This window comes from Cyprinodon variegatus, unplaced genomic scaffold (assembly GCF_000732505.1).
Source record: "Cyprinodon variegatus isolate N-32 unplaced genomic scaffold, C_variegatus-1.0 Scaffold393, whole genome shotgun sequence".
Lineage (NCBI taxonomy): Eukaryota > Metazoa > Chordata > Actinopteri > Cyprinodontiformes > Cyprinodontidae > Cyprinodon > Cyprinodon variegatus.
Genome location: NW_015150846.1, coordinates 476010 through 500055, shown reverse-complemented (window position 1 = coordinate 500055; position 24046 = coordinate 476010). Strand labels below are relative to the sequence as shown.

The 24046-nt window shown below is 36.3% G+C and overlaps 4 protein-coding genes across 5 annotated transcripts in view; all 4 read right to left on the bottom strand.

Moving 5' to 3' along the window:
* The window catches only part of LOC107092757 (transient receptor potential cation channel subfamily M member 6-like), a 35799-nt gene extending 33842 nt beyond the window's left edge, over positions 1–1957 (bottom strand). The window contains exon 1 of the mRNA XM_015387397.1: positions 1633–1957. Coding sequence (XP_015242883.1) covers positions 1633–1635 — 3 coding nt within the window. The 5' untranslated portion in view covers positions 1636–1957. The remainder of the gene's footprint in view (positions 1–1632) is intronic.
* Positions 1958–3495: 1538 nt separating this feature from the next.
* LOC107092743 (uncharacterized protein C9orf40 homolog) lies at positions 3496–6967 on the bottom strand. Of its 2 annotated transcripts, XM_015387376.1 has the most exons (3): positions 6751–6967; positions 6496–6657; positions 3496–4730 (listed from the first exon to the last, which is right to left on the bottom strand). In XM_015387376.1, the coding sequence occupies exons 1-3, from the start codon at positions 6865–6867 to the stop codon at positions 4566–4568; spliced, it is 444 nt and encodes a 147-aa protein (XP_015242862.1). In that variant the 5' UTR covers positions 6868–6967; the 3' UTR covers positions 3496–4565. The 2 variants fall into 2 exon arrangements, with proteins under 2 accessions (XP_015242862.1, XP_015242861.1); XM_015387375.1 differs by having other exon boundaries at positions 6496–6967.
* A 699-nt stretch (positions 6968–7666) lies between these two features.
* carnmt1 (carnosine N-methyltransferase 1) lies at positions 7667–15049 on the bottom strand. The gene is made up of 8 exons (XM_015387367.1): positions 14865–15049; positions 14485–14680; positions 12033–12199; positions 11727–11867; positions 10237–10415; positions 9985–10098; positions 8854–8957; positions 7667–8763 (listed from the first exon to the last, which is right to left on the bottom strand). The coding sequence occupies exons 1-8, from the start codon at positions 14999–15001 to the stop codon at positions 8566–8568; spliced, it is 1236 nt and encodes a 411-aa protein (XP_015242853.1). The 5' UTR covers positions 15002–15049; the 3' UTR covers positions 7667–8565.
* Positions 15050–17253: 2204 nt separating this feature from the next.
* LOC107092737 (dual specificity protein phosphatase 26-like) lies at positions 17254–23556 on the bottom strand. The gene is made up of 3 exons (XM_015387369.1): positions 23079–23556; positions 18060–18271; positions 17254–17965 (listed from the first exon to the last, which is right to left on the bottom strand). The coding sequence occupies exons 1-3, from the start codon at positions 23255–23257 to the stop codon at positions 17769–17771; spliced, it is 588 nt and encodes a 195-aa protein (XP_015242855.1). The 5' UTR covers positions 23258–23556; the 3' UTR covers positions 17254–17768.
* Between the last annotated feature and the right edge of the window lie 490 nt (positions 23557–24046).

The following is a 24046-nucleotide window of genomic DNA, read 5'->3' as shown; positions in this document are numbered from 1 at the left end:
ACAGCTGAAAATAGATTGATCAGCAATTGTAATGAGCTTCCTAATTCCACACCCCATTATCATTTGTTTTGACTCATCAGAGCCAACACAGGGCGAGTGTGAAGGAAGCTGAGAAACTTCTGCAGTTGGAGGTAAAAAAAAAAAAAAAAATACAATCTGAAAAGTATTTTTTTTTTTTTCAGGTTTCTTTTTTTTTGGTTTTTTTTTTTTTTTTTTTTTTTTTTTTTTTTTTTACCTTTTTATGGTTAAATGTTTCTCTTTTTCATGCGTTTCTGTTTATTTCTGATTTATATTCTTTTTATCTTTATTACATACTTTATGGCCCCAATTCAGCTAAAAAAATTCCCTTTACATTACTATTTTTAAGAGGCACTAAATATGTAGAAAATGTGATGAAAGAAACATAAAATGTCAATTTTCAAGCATAAAATATAGAGGTTTCCAATCTGATATTTAGAACGCAACATGAACTGACATCTGTAGGTTAATTAGTCAGGCTATCAGTTCAGGTATGATGATTAACAAGCATGTTACTTGTATTTTTCAAAGAGCATTTTTGAACAGCTTTAACAGTAAGAGTAATGGTGATAATGTCAGTGTGATAATGTTTAGTTTCCTATCAATAAGCACATTTTTCACAACTGGGAATACTGCTCAGAACCAAAACTACCCTAAGTTAAAAATACACTCTAGTCTGGGGTTCTTCTGGACCTCCTGCCCAGCAGGTTTTAGGAGTTTTCCTGCCTCCAAACACCTGACCTGAATACATAGATGATTTACAGGCTTCTGCAGATCCCTGCAGAGCAACTAATAAATCACTTGATTAAGGTGTGCTGATAAAGAACACACATAATACATAAAGTGACTCTTTTTCTAAATAAAAATGATTTTACCTTTATTACAGATTTGTTTCCAAAACTGTGCCCCCACCAAACTGGACATGGTTTAATGTAATGAATAATAAAATATATACTGAATGAAAACCTTCCCTTTAGCAGGTTTACAACATTTAGATAAGGACTCCGACCCCACAAAAAAATGTTAATAATTTCTTCTTAAAATAAGTGTTTTGTTTTTTTTTCCTTTAATTGAGGACATAAGTGAAATAGTTTGCTAATGGAACAAGAAATGTTTTGTTTAAAATTAGAAAATACTTATTTCATTGGCAAATCATTTTATATACTTAATTAAATTAAGGGTGGATATGGAGATGTTTCCATTAAATTATTATAAATGTACTTTAACTTGAGACGTTTTTTAACAAATTGCATGTAATATCAGTTTTTTTAGATTTGTTTTGTTTTTTTCACTAATCAGAAAAATACTTCATTAGCAGCTCCACCTAAAAGCTTCTTTCTTCTGCCAACCAACATGTTTTATAAAATATGTGAAGAGAAACAAAGTCAGCAGACACATGTGACTTTACTAAAACTCTCCTACCATGAGCTTAGCTAACAAGTTCAACTTAGCCAATTCCACGTTAGCTTATCAGCTAGCCACGGCTAATTTACTAGATAAACCGCGTCAACTTTTGAACAGCTTCTTTATTTTTTTGTTTTTTCTCGACCCCTGCTGTAGAAAACAAAATATCTTCGGTGAATTGATGTCAGTCGTTTCTTCTGCATAACTTACCATGGCTTCGTTCAGCTGGAAAAACACCAATAAACCAGTGAAGTGTAACGGAGACCTTCTACCAGATCCCACCGCTTCATCATCCTCAGTCTGTCGGTTCGGTTTTTATCAGCTGCAGGTCCAAAGGGCGCCGAGCCTTTTCCAAGAAGCCTTGAGGAGCTCATGACCTCCTTCCTCCAACACAGACAGCCCTGTTTCCCTGCTGCTGAGCAGCTGGTTCCCCCTTCAGACCACAACCCAGCAGCAGCAGGATCGAGTTAAACTCCAGAAAACAGTCCAGCAACAAGTAGTTTCTGATTTTATTCAGCTTAATAACATCCATCCCACTCCATTTAAACCAGAATAAATCTGAGCAACCTCACCTTGATAGGTTTATTTGAGAACCAGAACTACTTTTAAATATTTCACATCTAATTTCTAAACCTTGTACATTTTCTTTTTTACCCAAAGCGCATTTCTAAGATTAAATAAATATTGTCCTAGAAGGAACTATCTGGGTTCGATTCCCTGCCCGGGAATTTGCATGTTCTCACTGTGCATGCGTTCTCTCCAGGTACTCCGGCTTCCTCCCCCAGTCCAAAAACATGGCTGTTAGGTTAATTGGTTTCTCTAAATTCTCCTTAGGTGTGAGTGTGAATGGTTGTTTTTCCTGTTTGTCTCTGTGTTGCCCTGTGATGAAAAAACGATCTAGAAATAAGTAAAAAAAATTATCTTAAATTAAGTGTATTTACCCTTAATTTGAGTGGGTAAATGAGATAGTTTGCCATTGGAATGAGTATTTTTACTCTTAAAATAAGATAATTAGATAATATGCACTTGAAATAAGACAATGCAGTTGTGATTTCTTATTTTATGTGTAAATTGTCTTGTTCCACTGGCAATTTTTTTCTTTTACCTCCTTAATTCAAGAAGAAATGCACTTATTTTAAGAAAAAATGACATGATGTGAGGTGGACCTGTCCAGGGTGGACCCCGCCTCTCACCCGTAGACAGCTGGAGATAGGCACCAGCACCCCTCACGATCCCGCTTGGGATAAGCATGACAGAAAACAAAAAAACGGATGTCCTAGAAGGATTTTGAAGAACTCATCCATGCATTCATCTTTAGTCGATTCTTTACAAATTTCCCTAAATGCTTTCAGTTAATCCAGGATGCTGCTGCCAGTGTCCTCACTTAAACTAAGAAAAACAAGCACATCCCCCCAGTTCTAAGGTCTTGCTCTGCTCTATTAACAGACTTGGTAGTTTATAAATCACTGGGAGCCAAATACATTATAGATTTGTTGTCACAGCATAAACTTTCAGACCTCTCATGTCTTCTGGCTCTGGTCTGCTGCATGAAAGCTATGTTGCTCTTGTTTGATCCATTGGTTGTTTGTTACTGACACAAATGTGGTCTGGTGCATTTAATAATAGTAGTTATTGAACTTTATTGATCTCACATTGGAGATATTTACCTCTGCATTTAACCCATCCCCTTGGGGAGCAGTGGGCTGCCATTGTGTGGCACCCAGGGAGCAATGGAGGGTCTTGCTTAGGAACTCAGAGTGGAGGCTGTGGGGATCAAACCAGGTACTTGCAACCCAGCCAACACTCCCCCCATTTTGTGTTTGAGTTAAGATGAGTTCTTGTCTGAGATCTAAATGTGCAATATTTTTTAATGCTTATACTTTTAAATTATGCTAGCTTCTTTATCTAATTTCTTAAATCACATTTAATTTCTTAGTAATTTCTTCTACAGGGGAAACAATAATAAGATATATTGTGTTTACCCAGAACATAAAAGAGAACCAACATTTGTTTTTAAATCAAAGTTAAAAAGCCATTTGGAGAATAGAATTCAACTTTATTAGAATTGTGTAAAGTTGCCCTTGACTGTTCTAAATATGTTTATTTCTTTTTTTAGGCAGCCTAAACTCTAGTTTTTCATTCTTTTTCCTACTGATTTCATAGCTTTTATCTCTCTTTTGAGAGAGATACATTTGATCACTGCTGCACTTTAAGGAATGGAAATATGATAGCTGTACAAAACAAAATTTTGTTTTCTGCACACTATGTGTACGAAAGGACAATAAAAGCTTTCTAACTCTTTTCTAGTTACTCTTTAGTAAGTAAAATGTATTCATATAGCACATTTCAGCAGCAGGCAATTCAAAGTGTGTTACATTATAAAAGCATCAGAACATTCAAATCATTAAAATATTAATCAAGTACATTGGCGTACACAGACTTTTTAATAGGTAGGGGTAAAAGAAGAAAAGGAAAAAGGGTGAAACATAGTGCATCCTCACCACTGTAGGGGGAACTTTAGCTCACATTTGTGAATTATTCATGTTTTATTTCCCTGCCATTACTCTATTCTAAAATACTTTGAATTGTCCTTCTACTGAAATATGCTAAAGAAATAAATCCCTCTCGTCTCACCTTTAACTTCCCAGACTTTTTAAAGGCTTAAGAGTTCTCGCCTTTCCAGAATACCAGGTGCAAAAAAAAGATTTATGCAGCAGCTGGGCTTTAAGACTATCTGCAGATACTCTACCAGAAAAGACAAAAAGAAATGAACAAAAATGGACATGTATTTGGAACTGAAAAATACTGGAAAGTCATTTGCAAAGTAACACTGCAGTGGGTTAAAGAACCAACTTGAAATCATCAGTTATTAAAAGCGGTATGTGACACCCATCTTGATGAAACCTGGTAGGTTGAAGAAAAGTCTCCCCAACCAACGTTTCCTCCGGTTCTGATGCAGATTTGCAGCATGTTTGAATGAAACGTCCCCCGTGGCGTTTACAAGCCTGCTGAACTTAGAATCTTCAGAAAGGCCAAGAGCTGATCCAAAAAGCATCAGTGAGATCTTAGATCATATCGCAAAAGACTGCTAAACAGCATGATGCTTTGCTCAGGTAAATAAAGCCTTAAAGTGTCCATCATCTTCAGCTCTCCATTGCATCTGCAGACGTGGTATTGTCTTTGGACTTGTCTTTCATTTGGGACTGGTCACTAGTATGTTCTAGCAGTGAAAGGTCAAGTTCAGGTAAGGGGACCCTCCAGTACTGAAAAGAGTTATAAGTGTCATCTTCAGAGGAGTCCTTGTCTGTCTGAAAAGAAGAAAAAAAAGGGCAAGTGAGCATCCAGAAAACCCCTGTATTTACAAGTATTTAGTAAAAGCCAATAAGGAAGCAAATCTGATTGATCGAAATTTCTTTAAATAAGATTAGCTATGTTACTTTCACTCAACGGTTGAACTTGAAAGGACTTTTAATCGATTCAACGTAAGATTTAATTTCATATTTCCGATTGTGTAACAGCAAATAAATAAATTTTTTTCCAAGAAATAATTAATGCACAGAAAATCCTATTTATAATACAGAATCATGGTACTGTGCAGTATATCCACTCAATACCTGATTTGCTCTCCTGTTTGCATGAGCTGTTGTTTCAGTGCAGACTGAATTGAAGGTGATTAGCCTGTGATGCTACTGAGAAGTTCAGGAGGCCCAGGCAGTAAATCTCAGTTAATCTTCTTTCTTAGCGCTGGTAACTGTCATGTTACACTTAACAATCCATGTCTCTTTAAGGGTTTGGTTCAAGTGGCAAATAGTGAAACTATAGTCATTTAACCTGATTTTGGTGCAGAATGAGTGTCTTCCTACAGTTTTCTGGTAAACTTCTTTCCCAGCTTTTATTTTTACTGTCATTACTTAATGAACTCTCTGCATTTAACCCATCTCCTTGGGGAGCAGTGGGCTGCCATTGTGCAGCGCCCAGGGAGCAGTGTGGGGTTAAGGGTCTTTTGCTCAGAAAGCCAGAGTGGCAGTCTGTGGGAGTGGGGCTTGAGCTCAGAACATCAGGATTCCAAGCAACGCCCTAACAACTAGGCCGCCGTTCCCCATCGATCACTTCTGCATCAGCTTTGAGCTTGATAAAAAGCAGTGGACCAACACTGCCAGAGGATCTTTAGCATCACTAACTGTAGAAACAAAAGGTGTCGCGGTGCAACGTTTTCATTTCCAGGACAATACCAACATTGCAGCTTTGAGAATGGGCCGATACCGATATCAACTCAATACAATATTAGATTTCATTACTAATTTTATACTGTAGAATGTTAGAAAAGACTTGATCAAGTAATATTACTAAAATGGAAAAAAGGCAACAACAAAAGGTATCAAAACAACAGACCCATGTAAAAATAACCAATAACCTACAGAAACTTTAAAAAAGCAAATTGTTTCTATCAGCATGAAACAAAGGCGATTATAGATGCCAGCTGATAAAATTCCACATCAGTTTTTTTTTGGCTTATTTTGGACAAATATCCAATATTTACTTCAGATTAGGGCATACTTCTGGATATAAGCAATCGAACTATTGAATGAGATTTGATTTATATTAGATTTGAAATTCAAGGTGAACTTTTTTTTTTGTTGGTAGTTTTGAATGAACTTTTGTTATCATTGACTGTATGCTGGAAAACCTCCAAGTCAGCAGTCTTTCACGTGATTGTGTAGAAAATGTCTGCATTTTATAAAAGATCTTTTGTTTTTCTAATTTGCTACTGATCCTCTTAAATTTAGATAAATCACTTTTGATACTATTGATATAATAAATCTGGAAAACAAACGATTTTTGCCCTTTTAATTAAGTAACCAATAACAAGCTAATTTACTTACTTACATTTTACTTACATTTTTCATATAGAATAAAACACATTCAATTTGTCCAAAGTGACTGGATGTGAATTAGTTAAGTGTGCAAATGGGGACACCTAGTGGCGGTTTTCCCTTATTACATCATCTGCTTTTCGATGAAGTAACGTTCAGTCAGGTTGTGCATGTTGCCAAATTAATCCATGTTACCTACTTTATCATTTACTGCAGGTCTAACTGTGTCCGAACCAAAACTGTCCTCTCTGGGTCTCTTATTTCGTGAAAGTGTGCAGGGCCCGCGCTCGTCCTGGAAACTTCCAGAAGGTGGCTCCTGCGACACATCCAATGCAAACTTTCCAGAGTCCCATAGCGAAACCTTGGGAAATAAATCAGATGCTTCATTATCGGAATAATGAGGCCTTTTTCGACATCGGCTGCCCAACAGAGTCAGTATGGACGGGGAACTCACACCCCCTGCTGAAGCCATGCTCTCTGGCTGCATGCCGACACAACAGAGTGGAGCAAGATGTCTTCTTTTAATGGGAGAGTCCAGCAGTAAAGGTTCTTCCGCGCGTCTCTTTGCCATAGAAAACTTATATGATAGAGTGAGTGGCACAAGGCAGCAAAATAAAAGCCCTGTCCTTCTGTTTAACACAAGTGCGCAGCGTGCACAACAAACCCGGTAGTGATGACGTACAGGAGTTAAAGAAAAAGAACCAATCGTGTAACAGCCGCGCTGCTTAAGGCCCGCCCACTTCCCCACATCTCTCGCTTTGGCGATGTTTTTTTTTTTTTTTAGAACTTTAATGACAATTGTTAAACAACACATATCTTAGGAAAAAATAACTTAATTTATAGAATAAACAGCTATGGGAAACCAAGCGTTTCTAATAGTAATTCAAAGTGATTTAAGATTTTTTTATTGTTTTTGCAAAATCAGTTTAGGTAGACAATTCTTTGCTAAAATGATTTTTTTTTTTAAATCTATTTAACATTTTGCACTGATTGGGAAATTTAAACGAGTTACTATAAGCATTTGCATTGCTTGAAAACTATGTTTAATTTTTTTTTTTTTTGAGATAATGTATAATTGTTATTTACAGTAGGAAAAAATATAATAAAATCGATATAGTTTGGAAAAGATCCTTTTTGATTTTGTTCATGACCGTATATCAATAAGGTAGCAGAAAGAGGAAGTTCCTCTAAGTGAGATGCCAACAATAGTAGAAGCTAGTGACACAGGAACTTATAACTGTGTCATTACATTTACACCCATACAAAGAGAGCACTTATAATCAAAATTGAAAATTGTGCGATGAAGCTCCAGAAATCTGTTTGCAAGAGAAATACTCCATTCAAACGTTTTTTTTTCTCAAAATGCTTGGCTTTATTTCAAAGAAAAAGATGAAAGCTTTACAACTTAAAAACAGAAACATGCAAATAAGCCAACTTAAGTACAAATAAATACGTTTCAAAATGTATAATTCAGTTGTAGAGGCACATGTGAATGGATACAAACTGGCAAGGTAAGTCGGGGTAATAGAAATAAGTTAAGAGTGTGTGATATAAAAGCCAAACAAAGTCAACTGCTTGGAAATCACAAAAAAACGGATTTAAAAACAAACCTACAAGAGGCTGTGGGTAACTCAATTACCTCTAACCTCATGAACGAACAATACTAAGCGATACAACATTTTTCAGAACTGATATTTTAGTCCCACAATACTTAATAAAAGCATACAGGCCAGTCATCAGTGTGAAGGTTTAAAAAAAAAAATAAACCAACATATTCAGTCATTTACCTATTTCCACACCTTCAACTGCTATAAATGAGATACCAGGGAAAGTGTCGGATGGAGAACTTTTTTTTTTATTAATATATTTTTTAATTTTATACGGATCAGCTCCATATTTTCCCCTCAGCCACTGCTTTGCAATACAGATCAGCTGACAAAAAGACTTTTCCATCACTTACATGGAAAGAAAAAAATGTTTAATATAAAGGAAAAACATATAGTGTGATGCATTTCTGCTTTGAATTTCGGTCAATACTCTGACATCATTAAAAATTCTTCTTTTCCACTCAGTTATAGCAAGAGAAACTCATACTGGCCCCATCCTGCTTTACTAAACCCACAGTTTCAGCTGTACTCAAGTGCTCTCTAAAAATCCATGAGGGTGGAAGCACTTTTCAGAGAGTGGCAATTTAAAAGTTGTATTGAAGGAGAAAAATATTGGCGGTTAAACCTCTTCAAATTGACCATGTTTGCTTAATGGTTTTACGTCACGTTAGCCTATTGCTACCCTCCCGCCTGGACGACTTGGCAGCTGGTGGAGAATTTAGCTGTTGCTCTGCTTCTTCTACACCATTAAACTGCAGCTCAGCAGGTTTTCGAGCAACAAAGAAGATGCAGTCATAAACGTATCTCAGCATTGAGCAGTCATTCTCAGTGTAAGTCGTCTGTAGCGACTCCTTCTCCGCCTGTAACAGGAATAGGACTGCTTTTAGAAACATAACGATGGTTTTCAAGAAAACCAGAATGCAATCAAATTAAAAATGATACCCATTTACCTCAAAGATGAAGCCATATTTTAACATCGCTGTCCTAATGTCCTCATAGCTAAGCTCAATAGAGAGCTCATTGGCTATATTCTCAAAGTGATACAGCAGTGGGCCTGAAAGACACAAGATGCAGAAACAAATTACTTGTACCTACGGTTCGTTAGCCACAGATCTAAGTTGAACTCAAACAAGCAAAAATGGAGACATACTTCATCTAAAAATGTATTTTTAAAAATATACCAAACATGCAGGTATATATATTTTTAACGGATCGCTATTACTTTGTACACAACTTTATCTTTGGGAAACTGTTAAGAGTTTCTAATTGTCACAGCTAAAGTACAAAGAAGACTGAAGCAGTATTAGACAATGCTAAGGGTGGACAGGTGAGACCCTTGTCTCCCCCAAAGGCACACAGTAATTCTGTCTTGGTGCACAGAGTTTCTCCTAAATAGACCAGAAAACCTCTGAAACCGTCTTTAAAACAGATCCGGTCAGAGTTTCAATGGAGATAATTTACATCTAAAACAACAGACAAAAGTTTGCATTTCATATGAAATGTGAAAAACAATTTTTAACATGATTTAAGGCATGAGGACTTTGTAATGAAACTGTTGACAAAACATAACTGTGCTGTAAGCTAAGGTCCTATTTAGTCAATTCTGGAAACCTTACAAGCAGAATGTGGTGCAAAAATCAAGAGTGTTATAGTCATGTACAAAATAAGGACAGTCGCTCAGAGTGCAAAGAAAAACCTTTTTTTTTTTTTTTTTTTTTACTTCACTCAGTAGCAAAAAGCTAACCTAAACATGTAGAAAACTAAACTATGAACCTCTACAAATACTACAGAATAAAGTTAAAATAAAAAGTTAAATAAAAAGTTAAAATAAAGCAACCCAAATAAGGTCGTCTGTCAACAACGGACTCATATTAAGTCATATTTTACCCACAATGCAAAATATAAATACCTTAAGTAGCGTAAATATACCAGCCTGGTGTTTTGGCATTGATCTTGTTCATTTGGGCTGGGATGAACATTTATTTATCCAGATTGATTTGTTAGAAAAAGAGCATATTTAACAGAAAATCAACTGTCAGCAATGATTCCAGTCTACCTTAGTTTTCTTTTAGTAGACTCACCAAGGTTGATCCATACTCCGCCGGGCTTAAGAATCTTCCAAATTGTGTCCACATACTCCAAGACGTTATTAGCAGTATCAATAAAGAAGCAGGTTGCCACACAGTCCCAGCATTCTGAGGGGAACACATGATATCACAAGGTTTATTGTTTACTGAACATTAATGCAAGAGAAAGCTACTCGTCAACCAAACATTGATAGATTCGTTTTCAGATGTTTAAATCAGAATGAATCCCTGTCAGCTTTAACATACCCGGTTCACTGTAAACCTCCACAAAGTCCCCCGCTACCATGGAGAAGTCTGTGTTCAGCGGCAGGCTCTGGGGGTTCACGTCCGGGAATCTGATCGGTCGAGTTTGGTCGGAGGATTTCTTGTTGTTGCTGAACTGGTGAATCCAGGGATACAGGGTCAGGGTATTCTCCGTTTCACATCTAGACAAACAGATTCAACTCATCAGTGAATAATAGCAATAACCAATGTCTCAACACTTTAAGGCCCTTTCAGAATCAAGATTGTTTGTACATTTAAGGCCTAATGAATATAAAACAGTACATTTATGAAATTAACTCAGGTTAAATACTAATTTGTCAACTTCATTTGGTGCCTTTTGGCTTCGGTCACTCACGTAGCTCCTAAAGTACTTTGTTTCAACCCCTTAGAGCAGTGATTCCTAACCTTTGTGGACTTGTGTACCCCTTGGCCATTTTATCATGAGTACCCCCTTAGCGTACGCGTTATTTTTCTTGTTATTTTCTCTCCGAAGCTAACGGCAGCCAGGGCTAACCACAGCCCGTCTGCAGCGGCCCTCGCTCGGCATAGTCGTGTGTGAAAGACCGCTGCCTCTGATGGCGATTTTTGACTCAGCTTGGGAATCAGTTTTGGAAGGATTAGACTTGGGGGTTTCATTAAAACGTGAACAGGAAGAGGCTCTACGCTTATTCATTTTTAAGAGGAACATATTCGCAGTTTTAATGACAGGCTGTTTGTTTACACTCCCCCACCAGATTCCTGTCACGCTTCCTACGTCACAGTCAGTTGCGATTATTGGTCAGAGCGTTGGCCAATAGGCACAGACAGCGGTTTGAAAAACAATGGGTTGTTCTCATCCACGATCTTCCGATATCTCATCGGGGCCAGACTAAATTACACATTTAATCTCACGTTTAGTCTGGTTTATCAGGCTAGTTTAAGGGTTAAATGTTCAAAAGAATCGTAACTGTTAACTGGCTTCGAGCGAATCAATCAGTCAGTCTCAAAGATTGTTGCTCGTCCTCCTCGCCCAGAATTCCTGACCATTTATAAATTCAAATAGATAGAGGGGGTTTCCTAGTTTATGCTAACATAATCCTCTTGTTGCAGCCAGGTTTCTGTCAGACAACATAAATGAGATATCAGATCAAGTCATTAACATTTAAAGAGAAATGTCTTACAAACCCCATTTCAATTTTTTCTTAATTGGAGTCTTTTTAATTTTCATTAGATTATCGTGATTTTGACTGTAAGCAAGACATTGTCTGGATAGAGTAATGGGTAGTTAACAGTAGTGAAGCTGTACTGCAGAGAAGTGTGTCTAACTATGATTCTGCTTGCTGGCCTGAATTATTAGATTAAATCGTCTCAGTAAAGTACCTTGAAATTATATGTGATGTGAATTAAGGCTATATAAAGAATGTGAATTGAGATTGAACCAATTTCAAATAAAAGCCCAACTCTGATCACTGAAGCTAATTTCCATGCTTTACCTGTTGAGAACAAAGTTGGAGGAGAAAAGCATGAAGAAGCTCCATTCGTTGCCCTGGCATGCATACCCCAGCCGAGCTATCTCCCAAGCAAGTCGACCAAGCCCCGCACCAGGAATCAGCACGCTCACCTTAGACACATCACTGATATAATAAAACGCAAAACAATGCACACATCACATAGAAAACACGTGACTTTTTTTTTTTAAACATGGTTTGTGAAAACCTAATTAGACTGTAGTTCAATAGATGTGTTGTAGTTTAAATGTCATGCATTTAGCTGTAAAAGTGAGCAGCTACAATCCCTACCACTGGTCACTTGGGAAGAGCCTCTGGATCTCTTGGATGATGGGTTTGTAGCAAGTGTCCCTCTCAGCCTTTCCTACTTCACTCCAGTCTCTGACAAACTGCTTTATGGTGGATTTCAGTTTGTCCATGTCAAAAGTAGAGGATGGGCGTGTCTTTCTCGGATCCTCCTAAAATCATAAAGCGGAAACAGCTGAACAAGACTTTCAGCAGACAGCACAATTAATATATAATGACATTCCAATGAGGAGAGAGTAATTGTGCTTTTAAATGTAAATAAAACTGCTAACCAGAAAAAATATTTAGGCAGAAGTTATCAAGAACAATTACTTCTGTAACCCTTTATACATTACCAAAACCTTTAATCGAAACAGAAATAAGCTACGGTACAAGGTTTTGTTCAGATACATCTTTAATTTCTATTAAAAAATAAATGGCTCATTTATGTTGTGTCAAAGGTTGTTCAAGTACAACAGAGCAATGTTTTAAGGTTTTTCCAGGTTCCCCTTCTACAGAAAAGGCTGATGAATACAAACTGAAGATACAAAAAAACAGAGACACAGGTTAGCCCGAGTTTCAGTGGTCATGCAGGAGGACATCAAGTGATATCAGCGAACATATAGTTTTTTTTACTTGCATTTTTTATAAAGGTAAGAAGATTGTTTAGATTAGATTTTGTTCATCTGATCTATGATGGTAGTTAGAAGCACCTTGATGCTCTATCTGTTCTGTTCTTTTCCCTGAAAAGAGATCAATCGGGACAAACTTTAAATAACATCACTTATCACTCATCACTTATATGTATTAAATAACCAGGAGACATGACAACAGATTCTGATAGAAATTGTAATCTAACTCAGATAAGAGAAATTGCTTAGAATGTACAGAAGGCAGATGCTCACCTCTCAGGAAGTGGCCCCGATTAACAGTTAAAAAGACATTTTATACATCTCCAGTCTGCCACTTCATCTTATTTTACATCATATATGTTAGCAGATGATTAGACATCCATATTACACTTCATTCTTAGCTGAAGGACACCGCTCTCATTCCATTTCCAAATCTTTGCCACGTACAGAATGAAGATTATAACTGTATATCCAGACAGAGGAACTATCCTAATTAGATTAAAACATCAGTTCTGACACGCAACAGGCAGCCAATACCAAGGTGTAATAAACTGACACATCTCCAATGATAATTATTCTAACAGTAATGAACTAAATCGAAAACAGAATCAAATCAAGCTTAGACTAAAATCAGAAAGAAACCAGGCCAAAAATTCCTCTATGCCAGAACTGAAGCATTGTCTGAGATATAGACAAAGACTTAGGCTAAGCCAGGATAAAGCCAGACTCAACAAATGTCTGCACTATGGCTCCATATACACACATGAATATATAAGATAGAGAGCGCGACAGAGAGAAAGTATATGCTGTACATTAGGGGTCTTTAACGATTTCCAGGCCGAGGATCCCCAAACTAAAGGCGTGATGGATTGGGGACCCCCTAATTATATATATTGTATGAAATTGTGTTATAAACTGGTCCTATAGTCTCTCTACTACATATAGAGTCATGTAACGAAAGTAATTTCACGCTTAAAGTATTTCTGAGTAGGATTCCTGGTTGATGGGACAGGTGTTGTGTATGAAACAGTGCCCAGCTTGAAAGAGCTCCTGTGTGTCACTGAATGTTTGCATTGATGACTGAAACACATCTTCTGCCTCCATTTATATGTTTACTACAGTGTGTTGAGTTCATGTTAATGTGTATTTAAAGATATTTCAATTAGTGGAAAAAATTGCAGGGGGGAATATAAAAAAAACAAAAAACTAATCAATCAAAACTTTTGCGACTCCCATGCAGTACCTCCGTGGACCCCCTGTTGAAGACCTCCGCTGTACATTTTGGAAATAACACAGTTTTCAGGGCCATCTCATGAGGTTATTGCAGGTCAGCCAGCTTATAAAATAATGGAGTGTTGCAGATTGGGCTCTATCTCTACACCTGGATGGATTTCAAACTGACATCTGCACGCCCTTTAGGACTATGTAAACATAGGAAGCTAAGGAATGCACTAGAGATACTTTATGTGACATTATGCTTTACCACCTTAAATTCAATCAAATCAGATAGAATAGAAAATCCCTTTATTGTCCCACAATGGGGAAATTCTGATATTACAATAGCAAAATATTATAATAAAAAGTGTAAAAGAATAAAACCTTGAGAAAAATAAATATATAGTTGTGGACATTTTTACAGTGATGGATATTGAAAATAGCAGCAACATGAGAGATGTGCAAAATGACAGCAGCATGTTATTTAACTGTCTAAGGTAGGAACTGTGTAAAAATCAGCATGAATGTAACAGCTGATTGAGGTTGTTGGGGACAGTGATGGTTATAATGATCACCATTGAACAATAACCATCCAAAACTGAAAAGCTTACCCTTTCCCCATACTCCACGTTCTCAAACATGTGAAGGCTGTTGTGAACGATAGCCTCCAGGACATCCTGGTTGTGTTCGGCGCACTGCATGATCCGACCAAGGTTGGCCAGAACACCGGGTAGCATCGTTTGGTGCCTTTGCGACAGGCTGTAAAACTGACGCTCAGCCCGTTTGACCTGCTCTTGGACATGAAACCTGATGGAAGGAAAATAAAAACCTCACTAAGTGCTCAAAGACTAAACTTCTTTAACGACAGACATTTTTTTTTAGCATAGTTCCCGTGTCCTTGTTAGCAAAACAACACCAATACCACGACGAATCGACACAAAAACAAAGCTTCGTGGCTCGTCTTTTACTTTGTAGATTCTGTTTGTAGCACCTGTAAGACCGAAATGCATCGATTATTCTCCAGAAATGCTGCCGCTCCAGCTTGGCCTCCTCCTCTGGGCTGTATTTCTTCCTTTCTTTGTGAAAATGTGCTCCAGTTAGCGGCTCCTTAGCTGATGGTTCCGCCATGTTTGAAACTAACCGACGGCCATCCAATCACAGCTCCACTAACTTCTTCTTCTTCTTCTTATACGTAGAGATGATTTGGCGGTTGGCAAAAAACAAAAGTGGAGCACTACCGCCACCTACCGCTATGGATTGGGATACAGCCTTAGTGTAATTCAATTCTACTTAATTGATCACTATCTCAAATTATTTTAATCTAATTTGTTTGCTTAATGTATAATGTGTAATTACGTATTAATACCCTGTGCAATAAACAGTTTCTTTATATTCAATACTTAGACAGATTTATTTTGTCATTAAATTTAATTTAAAATAGCTCTAGACAATTTCATTTTTTAAACTGCAACCTTTAAAACAGTAATAAATACATACAAATTGTAATATAAACATATGACTGTATATTTGCAGTGCTAACATAAATGTTTTTTTTATATATTTTTAATACCTAATTCAATAGTTATATAAATACACATCTATATAAATACCAATGTAAATACCCTGTGCAATAACCCTGTATAATAATCCTGCTTTTTTAAAATTTGCTGTCATATAAATATATGCATGTATGTATTTTTATGAACTCAGCCCCATTGTGTATATTTTTGAATAAAACTAACTGATGAAATATTTATCTTCTGCACATTCAAGGTATTTTACACATGCATTCATTTTACAAGATAAAACCAGCTTCACATCAAGAATTTTTTAGAATATAATGTTAACCTTAAAATGACTGAATATGGGTTGCTAGTTTTAACACAATTTAAAGGAAGGCAAGAGTTATGGTTTAGTCCTGCACAAAAATTTAACTCAACTGTTGATGGCTTTCATATGAACAGAGCAAAACATTGGTTTAAATATAAAAAAAAAATATATTTATTTTATTGCAATCTGTCCTAATGATGGGGGAAATATGCTGTATTTTGGTCAGACAGAAAAATAATAACATCTGCCAATTCAATTAAAGTTTATCAGGCTTCAAAGCTCCTTGGATATTGTACTTTATGCATGAGTAATTTGGTGTATGAATGAGTGAAAATCTGTTTCTGTGAAGATCTTTAAAATCCTCATAGTCCATATTCTGCTTTAAAACTAGTATACAGGCAATTTACCACATTATTTTAAGTGCTTGCTACGTATTATTTTTAGTATATATTTTTTTCTTCAATGGATCACATTGGGGGCTAATGTAATATACCTACTTAACTAAAAAACAAAAACAAAACAAAAAACAAGTGTGGTTTGCTGCCATCTAGTGGGAAGATTATATAGTACACGTGTTAAAGGTTTAATACTTCCTAAATTAAATGTCTTGAAACTTTATGCATTTTCTATAAAGAGAGTAACTTGAATAATAAAAAAGGTTATATTTGCTATAATGATCTAATCTCAATTCACTAACTTGCAAAGTATAGACCTTCCTGTTGTCTGATGGTCTTTTATGAAGAGTCCTGTTCTTCACCTCAGAGAATGAAGGAAATTTATTTAAAAAAAATGTCATCCAAAATTCACAAGACTCTTTTCATCCGGCTCATTGACATGGCTCCACTCTACTCTTTGCTTTTCAGAACCGTATGAGTTGCCAGGCAGAGAAGTAATCCTACCTGGTAAAATGGACTTTCCCTCCAACACATACAGAAATTTAAAGCAAATAAAGCGGACTGGAATTTCAATATCAAATGGATAACAAATATAGAAACGTAACTGAGTAAAACAGCACCAAATGTAAAAATTAAGTTAATACTTGCTTGGTGCTATTTGGTCATGTCTCTCGGCATGACCACCATTTAGATCCCTTCATAATTAAACAAAAATACCCTCTCTGGAGTACAGTTTAAAAGACGTATTTCTGGGGCAGATGGTCATACTTAGGTCCAAATTAAAAAACAAGCCATAAAAAGTGTCTCAAAGCTGTAGTATACGTCATTATTTTGTGGCGGACATTAAAATCTAGTATGGACAAAAGGTTACCTATCTGGAAAACCTTTGTGGGGGTTTTCTAGCAGAAAATTCGATTTTATTTGGTCAGAATCTGAGACTTTTGAACAGACGACAGGTGAATTGTAAAAACGTTCTGATAATGAGTCAAAATATCTTAAAATAAGTGTATTTACCCCTTCAATGGAATCAGCCTTTTTACCCTTAAAATAAGATAATTAGATATTATGCACTTGAAATAAGAGACTACAGTTTTTCTCATTTTAAATGTAAATACCTTGTTTCATTGGCAAAGTGTCTCACTTACGTCATCAATTAAAGAAAAAATGCACTTATTTTAAGAAAAAATTACCTACTTAGAATTACATTTTTGTGCATTGTGATTTGTTTCAATATTACCTGTGTAAATCTTTGATTTACCTCAGATTGTCCGATTATTCCAGGGTTTATTTAAATAGTTAAAATTTGTGTTTCTTGAACTGCAGGAAATTGTATACTATATTGAAATTAGGATAATGGCATAAAGGAAATAATGTCTTCTTTACCCAGAAGATTATTCATAGACTGGATCAACACCAAGGTTCACAAACAGGCCTTCTGCATGTCTTTATGTCACAGAAGAGGATTGTTACTAATTACTTTGCTTTCATTTTGGGATTTGAAACTGTTTTCGATGCCTGTACTAAAAAAATTTTTTTTTAAATCTATCTAAAATGCTCATTTTAATCATTATGTTTCTGCTATCTCTTCTCTGCAAATATTTAGTCCAGACTAGTAGAAGTGAACAGATCTGAGACGATGGGGCTTAAATGAAAGCTTGGTTCCTTATGGTTTAATGATGTTTGCCAAAGAGCTGCTTGTCCAGTTGGATGAGCTGTCGGAGGAAACCTCGATTCGGGATCACACCCCGATTGTCCTTCACAGCACAAATAGCCTCCACTAGAGTCAGCTTCTGCTTCAGCATGAGGTAAGCCAGCACCAGAGTGGCAGAGCGACTGACGCCAACATGGCAGTGTACCAGAACTTTGCCTGAAAATCAGAGAGAAACATGAGATTTAAATATATTCTTCTTAAACAGAGTGTAAATGTGTCCAAGTTAATCTATTTTCTCTGCCAGTCTAACCTCCTGCGTTTAGTCCTCTGTGGATAAAGTCTGCAGCAGCCTGAAAGTTGGTGCTCATGTCATAGTTGCAGGAGTCATGTGCTTCTACGCCCATGTAGGTGATCTTCAGTCCCTCATATATGCCTGGCTGCCCTCTCCTTTTACTGTGAGCTGCATTCAGGACATGAGTGAAGCGATGTTTCGATAGATCTGCCTGGTTTTCTGCACTCAATCTTAAAAACACAACCAAATTGGAGACAAAGTTTCAGCACTGCCAAAACTCATTTAAAAATACATATAAAAAGTTCTTAAAATGAACATATTTGCCCTTAAATTGATAGAGATGATCTGGCAGAAGAATTAATGTTTTTGCCCATAAGATAATTCAATATTATGAACCTGAAATGCTTATTTTAAACATTTTATTCTAAAGTATTTATGTACTGAGTAGCCTGACTAACAACATTTAATAACTTTTCAGGCAGACAAAAAATATTTATGTATATATGTGCAAATGTTAATATTATAAACAAAATAAAATAAAAACAATAAAAGTTGAATTGCATTGCTAAATGAATTCTAGAATAAATAATTTTTCCTTTTTTTATTTGTGAAACCTTTATCATTCATAGAAAGGCTTGTTAAACTCTTTAGTACCTATTTTGTTAAATATTATAGAAATGCATGCTGCTCCATCAATTCTAGTTTTTCCTAAATTCTAATGTTTACTTTTTTTTCAGGATCCATGTTATTTGAAGCAGATCTCTTTTGTCAGGATAAAAGTTACCATCATCACTGTAAAGTCACAAGGTTAGGATAATAAGAACGAAAAGCGTACATACAGTGCTGGCCAAAAGTATTGGCACCCCTGCAATTCTGTCAAAGAATACTCAATTTCTGCCAGAAAATGTTTGCTATTACTAATACTTTGGTATTAATATATCCATTTATTTTGTACAAAAAAATCACAAATAGAAATTGGCAAAAAGCCAAATTGCATATAATTGCACACTCAACACGACAAAAGGGGGCAGACAACAGTATTGGCAGCCTTTGAAAAATCCTGTGATGCTTCTCTAATTTGTGTAATTAACAGCCCCTTTTACTTACATGTGGCACATTACAGGTGGTGGCAATAACTAAATCACGCTTGCAGTCAAAATGTAATCAAGTGGACTAAACCTCAGTCCCGTGTCTTTATGTGAAGCACACTGAGCATGGAGAAAAGAAAGAAGACCAAAGAACTGTCCGAGGACTTGAGAAACAAAATTGTGAGGAAGCATTGGCAATCTAATGGCCAAGACCTCAACGTCCATGGCAAACCTCCCTAGATGTGGACAGAAGTGAAAAAAAATGAGAAATTTCAGAAAAAAATTGTGCGGATGGTGGATAAAACTCGACTTACATCCAAACAAGTTCATGCTATCCTGCAGTCTGAGGCTACAACAGTGAACTGAAAAAAAAAAAAAACAATCTAGAAATAAGAAAAAAATTCTTAAAATAAGTGTATTTACCCTTACTTTGAGTAGGTAAATGAGTTGATCTGTCATTTTTGCCCTTAAAGTAAAATATTTAGATATTGCATTTGAAATATGAGGCTGCAGTTGTTCTTTTCTTATTTTAAATGTAAATTATCTCATTCCATTGGCAAATGGAATGAGTATTTTTACTCTTAAAATAAGATATTTAGATAATATCCACTTGAAATAAGACAATGCAATTGTTTTTTTTTCTCATTTTAAGTATAAGGGTTCCTGTTCCATTTGCAAAATGTCTCTTTTACCTCCTCAATCCAAGAACAAAAGCACTTATTTTAAGAAAAAATGGCTTGACTGTATTTGGATTTTTTTCCTGTGTAAATTATCAGTTGGCGTCTGAATGAATAGGGACTCTATGGTAGGATATCCAGGAGGACTCCATTTCTAACCCAGACATAAAAGACAAGATGGAGTTGCCAAAAATTTACCGATGTTCTCTGGTTAGATGAGACAAAAGTAGAGCTTTTCGGGAAAAGACATCAACATTTAACAGGAGAAAAAAAACCCAAGGCCTTAAAAGAAAGGAACACCGCTCCTACAGTAAAACATGGTAGAGGTTCCCTGATGTTTTTGGGTTGCTTTTCTGCCACTGGCACTGGATTGCTTGACAGTGTGCGTGGCATTTTGACGTCTGAATAACTAATTTTGCAGCGCATTGTAGGGCCCAGTGTGAAAACGCCGGGTCTGCCTCAGAGGTTCTGGTTTTTCCAGCAGGACATTGACCCAAAACACTTCAGATAGCACAGAAAAGTGATTTGAGAGTAAGCACTGGAGACTTCTAAAGTGGCCAGCAGTGAGTCCAGCCCTGAATCCCATACAACACCTGAGAGAAGATCTCAGGGACCTGGAGCAGTTTGCCAAAGAAGAATGGTCTACAATTCAAACAAGAGCATTGTAAGAAACACATTGATGTGTACCAGAAGCAGTTGTTTAGTTATTCTGTTTGAGTTTTGAGGGAAATAATTGATTAATTAAATTCTCTTTTGACTTTTTTTATTGTAAGCAAAATAAATGAATAGATTAATAACAAAGCATTTGCAATCATTTTCTGGAAGAAACTGTGCATCTGACAGAATTGCAGGGGTGCTCATTCTTTTAGCTAGCACTGTAGATATGTCTACATCAAGAAAAAGGCCGCTCTTAAAGTGGACATAGGCCTGTAATGCAAGCAGTATAACATTTGGATTGGACATTAAACGTCCCATATTATGCAAAATTCCCATTACAAAGCTTTCGTAACTTTCGTGTCCTGAAGCCCGTGTATGAGGTTCCCAAATAAAAATTTTTTTTAAATAATAATAATAATAATACATTTTATTTAAAAAGGCACCTTTCTGGACACTCAAGGTCACTGTACAAAAACATAAAAAGTGTCATAAAAAATAAAAATAATAATAATAAATAATAATTATAAAGACATTTAAAAACATTTAAAAAAATACAGAGGCTGTGACAGTAAAATTGATATTTTTAAAGAGAATAAGCAGTCTTGAACAGATGGGTTTTGAGTTGCATTTTAAAATGGAGAATTGAGTCCGTATTTCGAAGTTGGGGTGGTAGAGAGTTCCTCTATTATTACCTATCTCCATCTCTTACCTGATGAGTGTGCTCAAAATTTGGGCTTATCTCCTCTTATGATGTCATAAAGGGAAATAAGCTGTAACGGCCCATCGGTCAAGCTACTGCCTTCATCTTATGTATCTTTCCATGCTCCTAGGCTATCTTTATGAACTCTGAAATCCAGTGGAAGACTAAATAAGAAGAATTGTGGTAAAAGGCTGTCTGCCTAATCTGGGAGGAATTTTCCTGCACAAATGGCAAAAACATGCTCTGAGGGCCTCATAGTTAATATTTTTCTAATATCAAATTTAGAATAATAAGGGGTGTTAAAATAATGACACAGCCTATCAGAAAGGCAGCAACTTGGTGTGACACAGTAAGAACCTAAAGAACCTGATTTTCAGGGCTTATCTCCATTATTTTGATGTAAAAAAAATCTGCATTTCACTCTAATAAGCTCAATTAAAAAAACGTTTAAGCCCTGTTTTGAACATGTTCTGTAAGAAAAAGTGTTATTTATACTGAGTTCTAATTCAGCAGCTGCGTCCTGCAAAGGTCAGATTCGTCGGCCAATTAGTTCATAGCGGGGTGCCGTGACCTGTTTGGATTAGAAGACTCCTCTTTATGCCAACTAATACACCCTTCTTTTCGCCTGTTTGGAAGGACAGGTATGGTGTGTCCTACGTAGCCTTGGGTATCCCATGATTCATTGCGAGTCCAAGCAAGCTTTCTGCTCCGTTTTCAGAGGTAAAAGGGAAATGGCGCCAAACAGTGGTAAATATAGTAAGCTCAGTTTTATATAATACAAGTATGTGAATTGTTGTGTCTGAAATGAATGGAAATAACAGTTTTAAATGGTGAGCCACATATTTGGTGGGTAATATTTGATTTATTGTAAGGTTTTATGTTTCCCTGTGCAAATTGGTTTGACTGATATTTAAGCTCAGATCTCTATGTCTGCAGCGTGGGGACTATAAATCTGATATTTGTGATGACGGTACTGCTGCTGAAAATGTTATTAAGACACAGAACAACAGTGAGAAGTTTGGCATCCATTCTTTTCCTGCTTTATGTGTCGACTGTCACTGTTGCTAGGCAACACAGTGTACGCTGAGTGAGGGGCATTGAACGCCGGAGAAGGCTGGACCTGTATGAATCCATAGCGAAACTCTTTCGTCCTCCTTACTTTCACGCCCCTAAAAGGACCCAGTACAAGTAGAACAGGTCCTTGCAGGACGCAGCTGCTGAAATCGAACACAGCCTTAGAGTGTTACTGAAAGAGGCGAAGAGAACTGGGAATAACCAAAGGCGCCTTCAGGGTGCAGTAACACACATCACCAACCGGTATTTAGAATAAGCATCATGTCCCCTCCAGTAACAACTTTTAATGTTTACTGTATACTAAACTAAGTGCTAAAAGCCAAAAAAATCTTCAGTAGAATCTAAAAGTGGACAAAATTTTATGTAGATGCAAGAAGACTAATTTTAACAAAGTTTTTTAGTTGCATCATTGTTTAAAACAAGTTTGTTTTCCATTCATTAAACCTTTCACTCCAATATAAAAGCTAGATGAGTTTCTCTTCCTATTACTACTTTTTAGCTGTATTATCTTTTAAAGGCACCTGGATGTGAAAACCTGGCAGAATACTTTGGCTAACCATTTATTTTTTATAAGCCAGATAAATTAAACGTGCAATACTTTGAAACTGACTGTCTGATATGTAGACCATGTGAAGTATGCTAAAGGGAAACCAACCAAGACTAGAGTATGCTTTCATGGCTTGACAAGGATTATGTTACTCATTTCCTTTTTAAAACTAATTTACGATCCATTTCGGTTTCACGCACAACTTTATACATATTTCAAAGTAGTTAAAAAAAATAAAAGATGCTTGTGCAGTTAAAAAGGAAAAAAAACTGGAGAAAAAGATGAAATTCTTACTGATCGCCAATGTAAAGCCTCGGCCAAACCTCGTCTGCATGGCTGATGATGGCTTTGCCTGTAAACAGGAGTCTCTCCAGCTCGAACACCGCCAAACCAGGTGAACTAAGATCAATCTCCACTTTCCGACACGGTCGCTCATCATTCCAGGAAGCTGGAAGCTTGGATTTGTATGACATTGCTGCTTCCTCTCACAACTCAGCTAAATTTCAAATGAGGAAAAGTTGATCCACTAAAATAAAATGAGAAGTAGATATTGCTTTTTTTTTTTTAAAAAAAACAGCTTTAAGACTCGGTGGAATCCTCTGCAGCCACTCTGACGAACACAACACACCGAACAACACCGGGGATTTTAGTCTCAAGCCTCTGATTTACTCACAGAAACACCGGATCTCTGTGTTGTAAGGACATTTGACCCTTACACTGAATCTAGGCTGCATGCCTCGAGCCTTCAGGGGTTTGAGTTATGCTTTTAAATTAAAATAGCAGCCTATTTAAAGATGCGAACACTGGCTGGAAGAGTGTGGCCCCAGGGCAAGTTTCCATTGGATGGAAGAAAGGACAATTCAGTTTTGTATGCCACAGAATAGCTGCTTTTCCAAGAAAATACATCAATGTAGTTTAGAGTTTTAAAGAGTGACTTAATAAGGAAACTATTAAAAATGAATTTTTTTTGCTGACTAATATTAGTCTCCATTAGACAAAGATTTCCATCTTGCATCTTGTGTTGGAAACAATATATATCAACCAAAATAATGCAAAAAAAAAAAGTTGTTTTCCATGCAAACCTTTTGTTTGTTTTTAATATTTTTCTTTCTGATCATATATATGTATAAAAAAAAAATCACCATAACAAATATGGCACTTTTTTCTTTTTGGAAAAAAAAAAAAAAAAAAAAAAAAAAAAAAAAAAAAAAAAAAAAAAAAGGGAAAAGCGATGCACATACGCAGCTTAAACAAGAATGTGT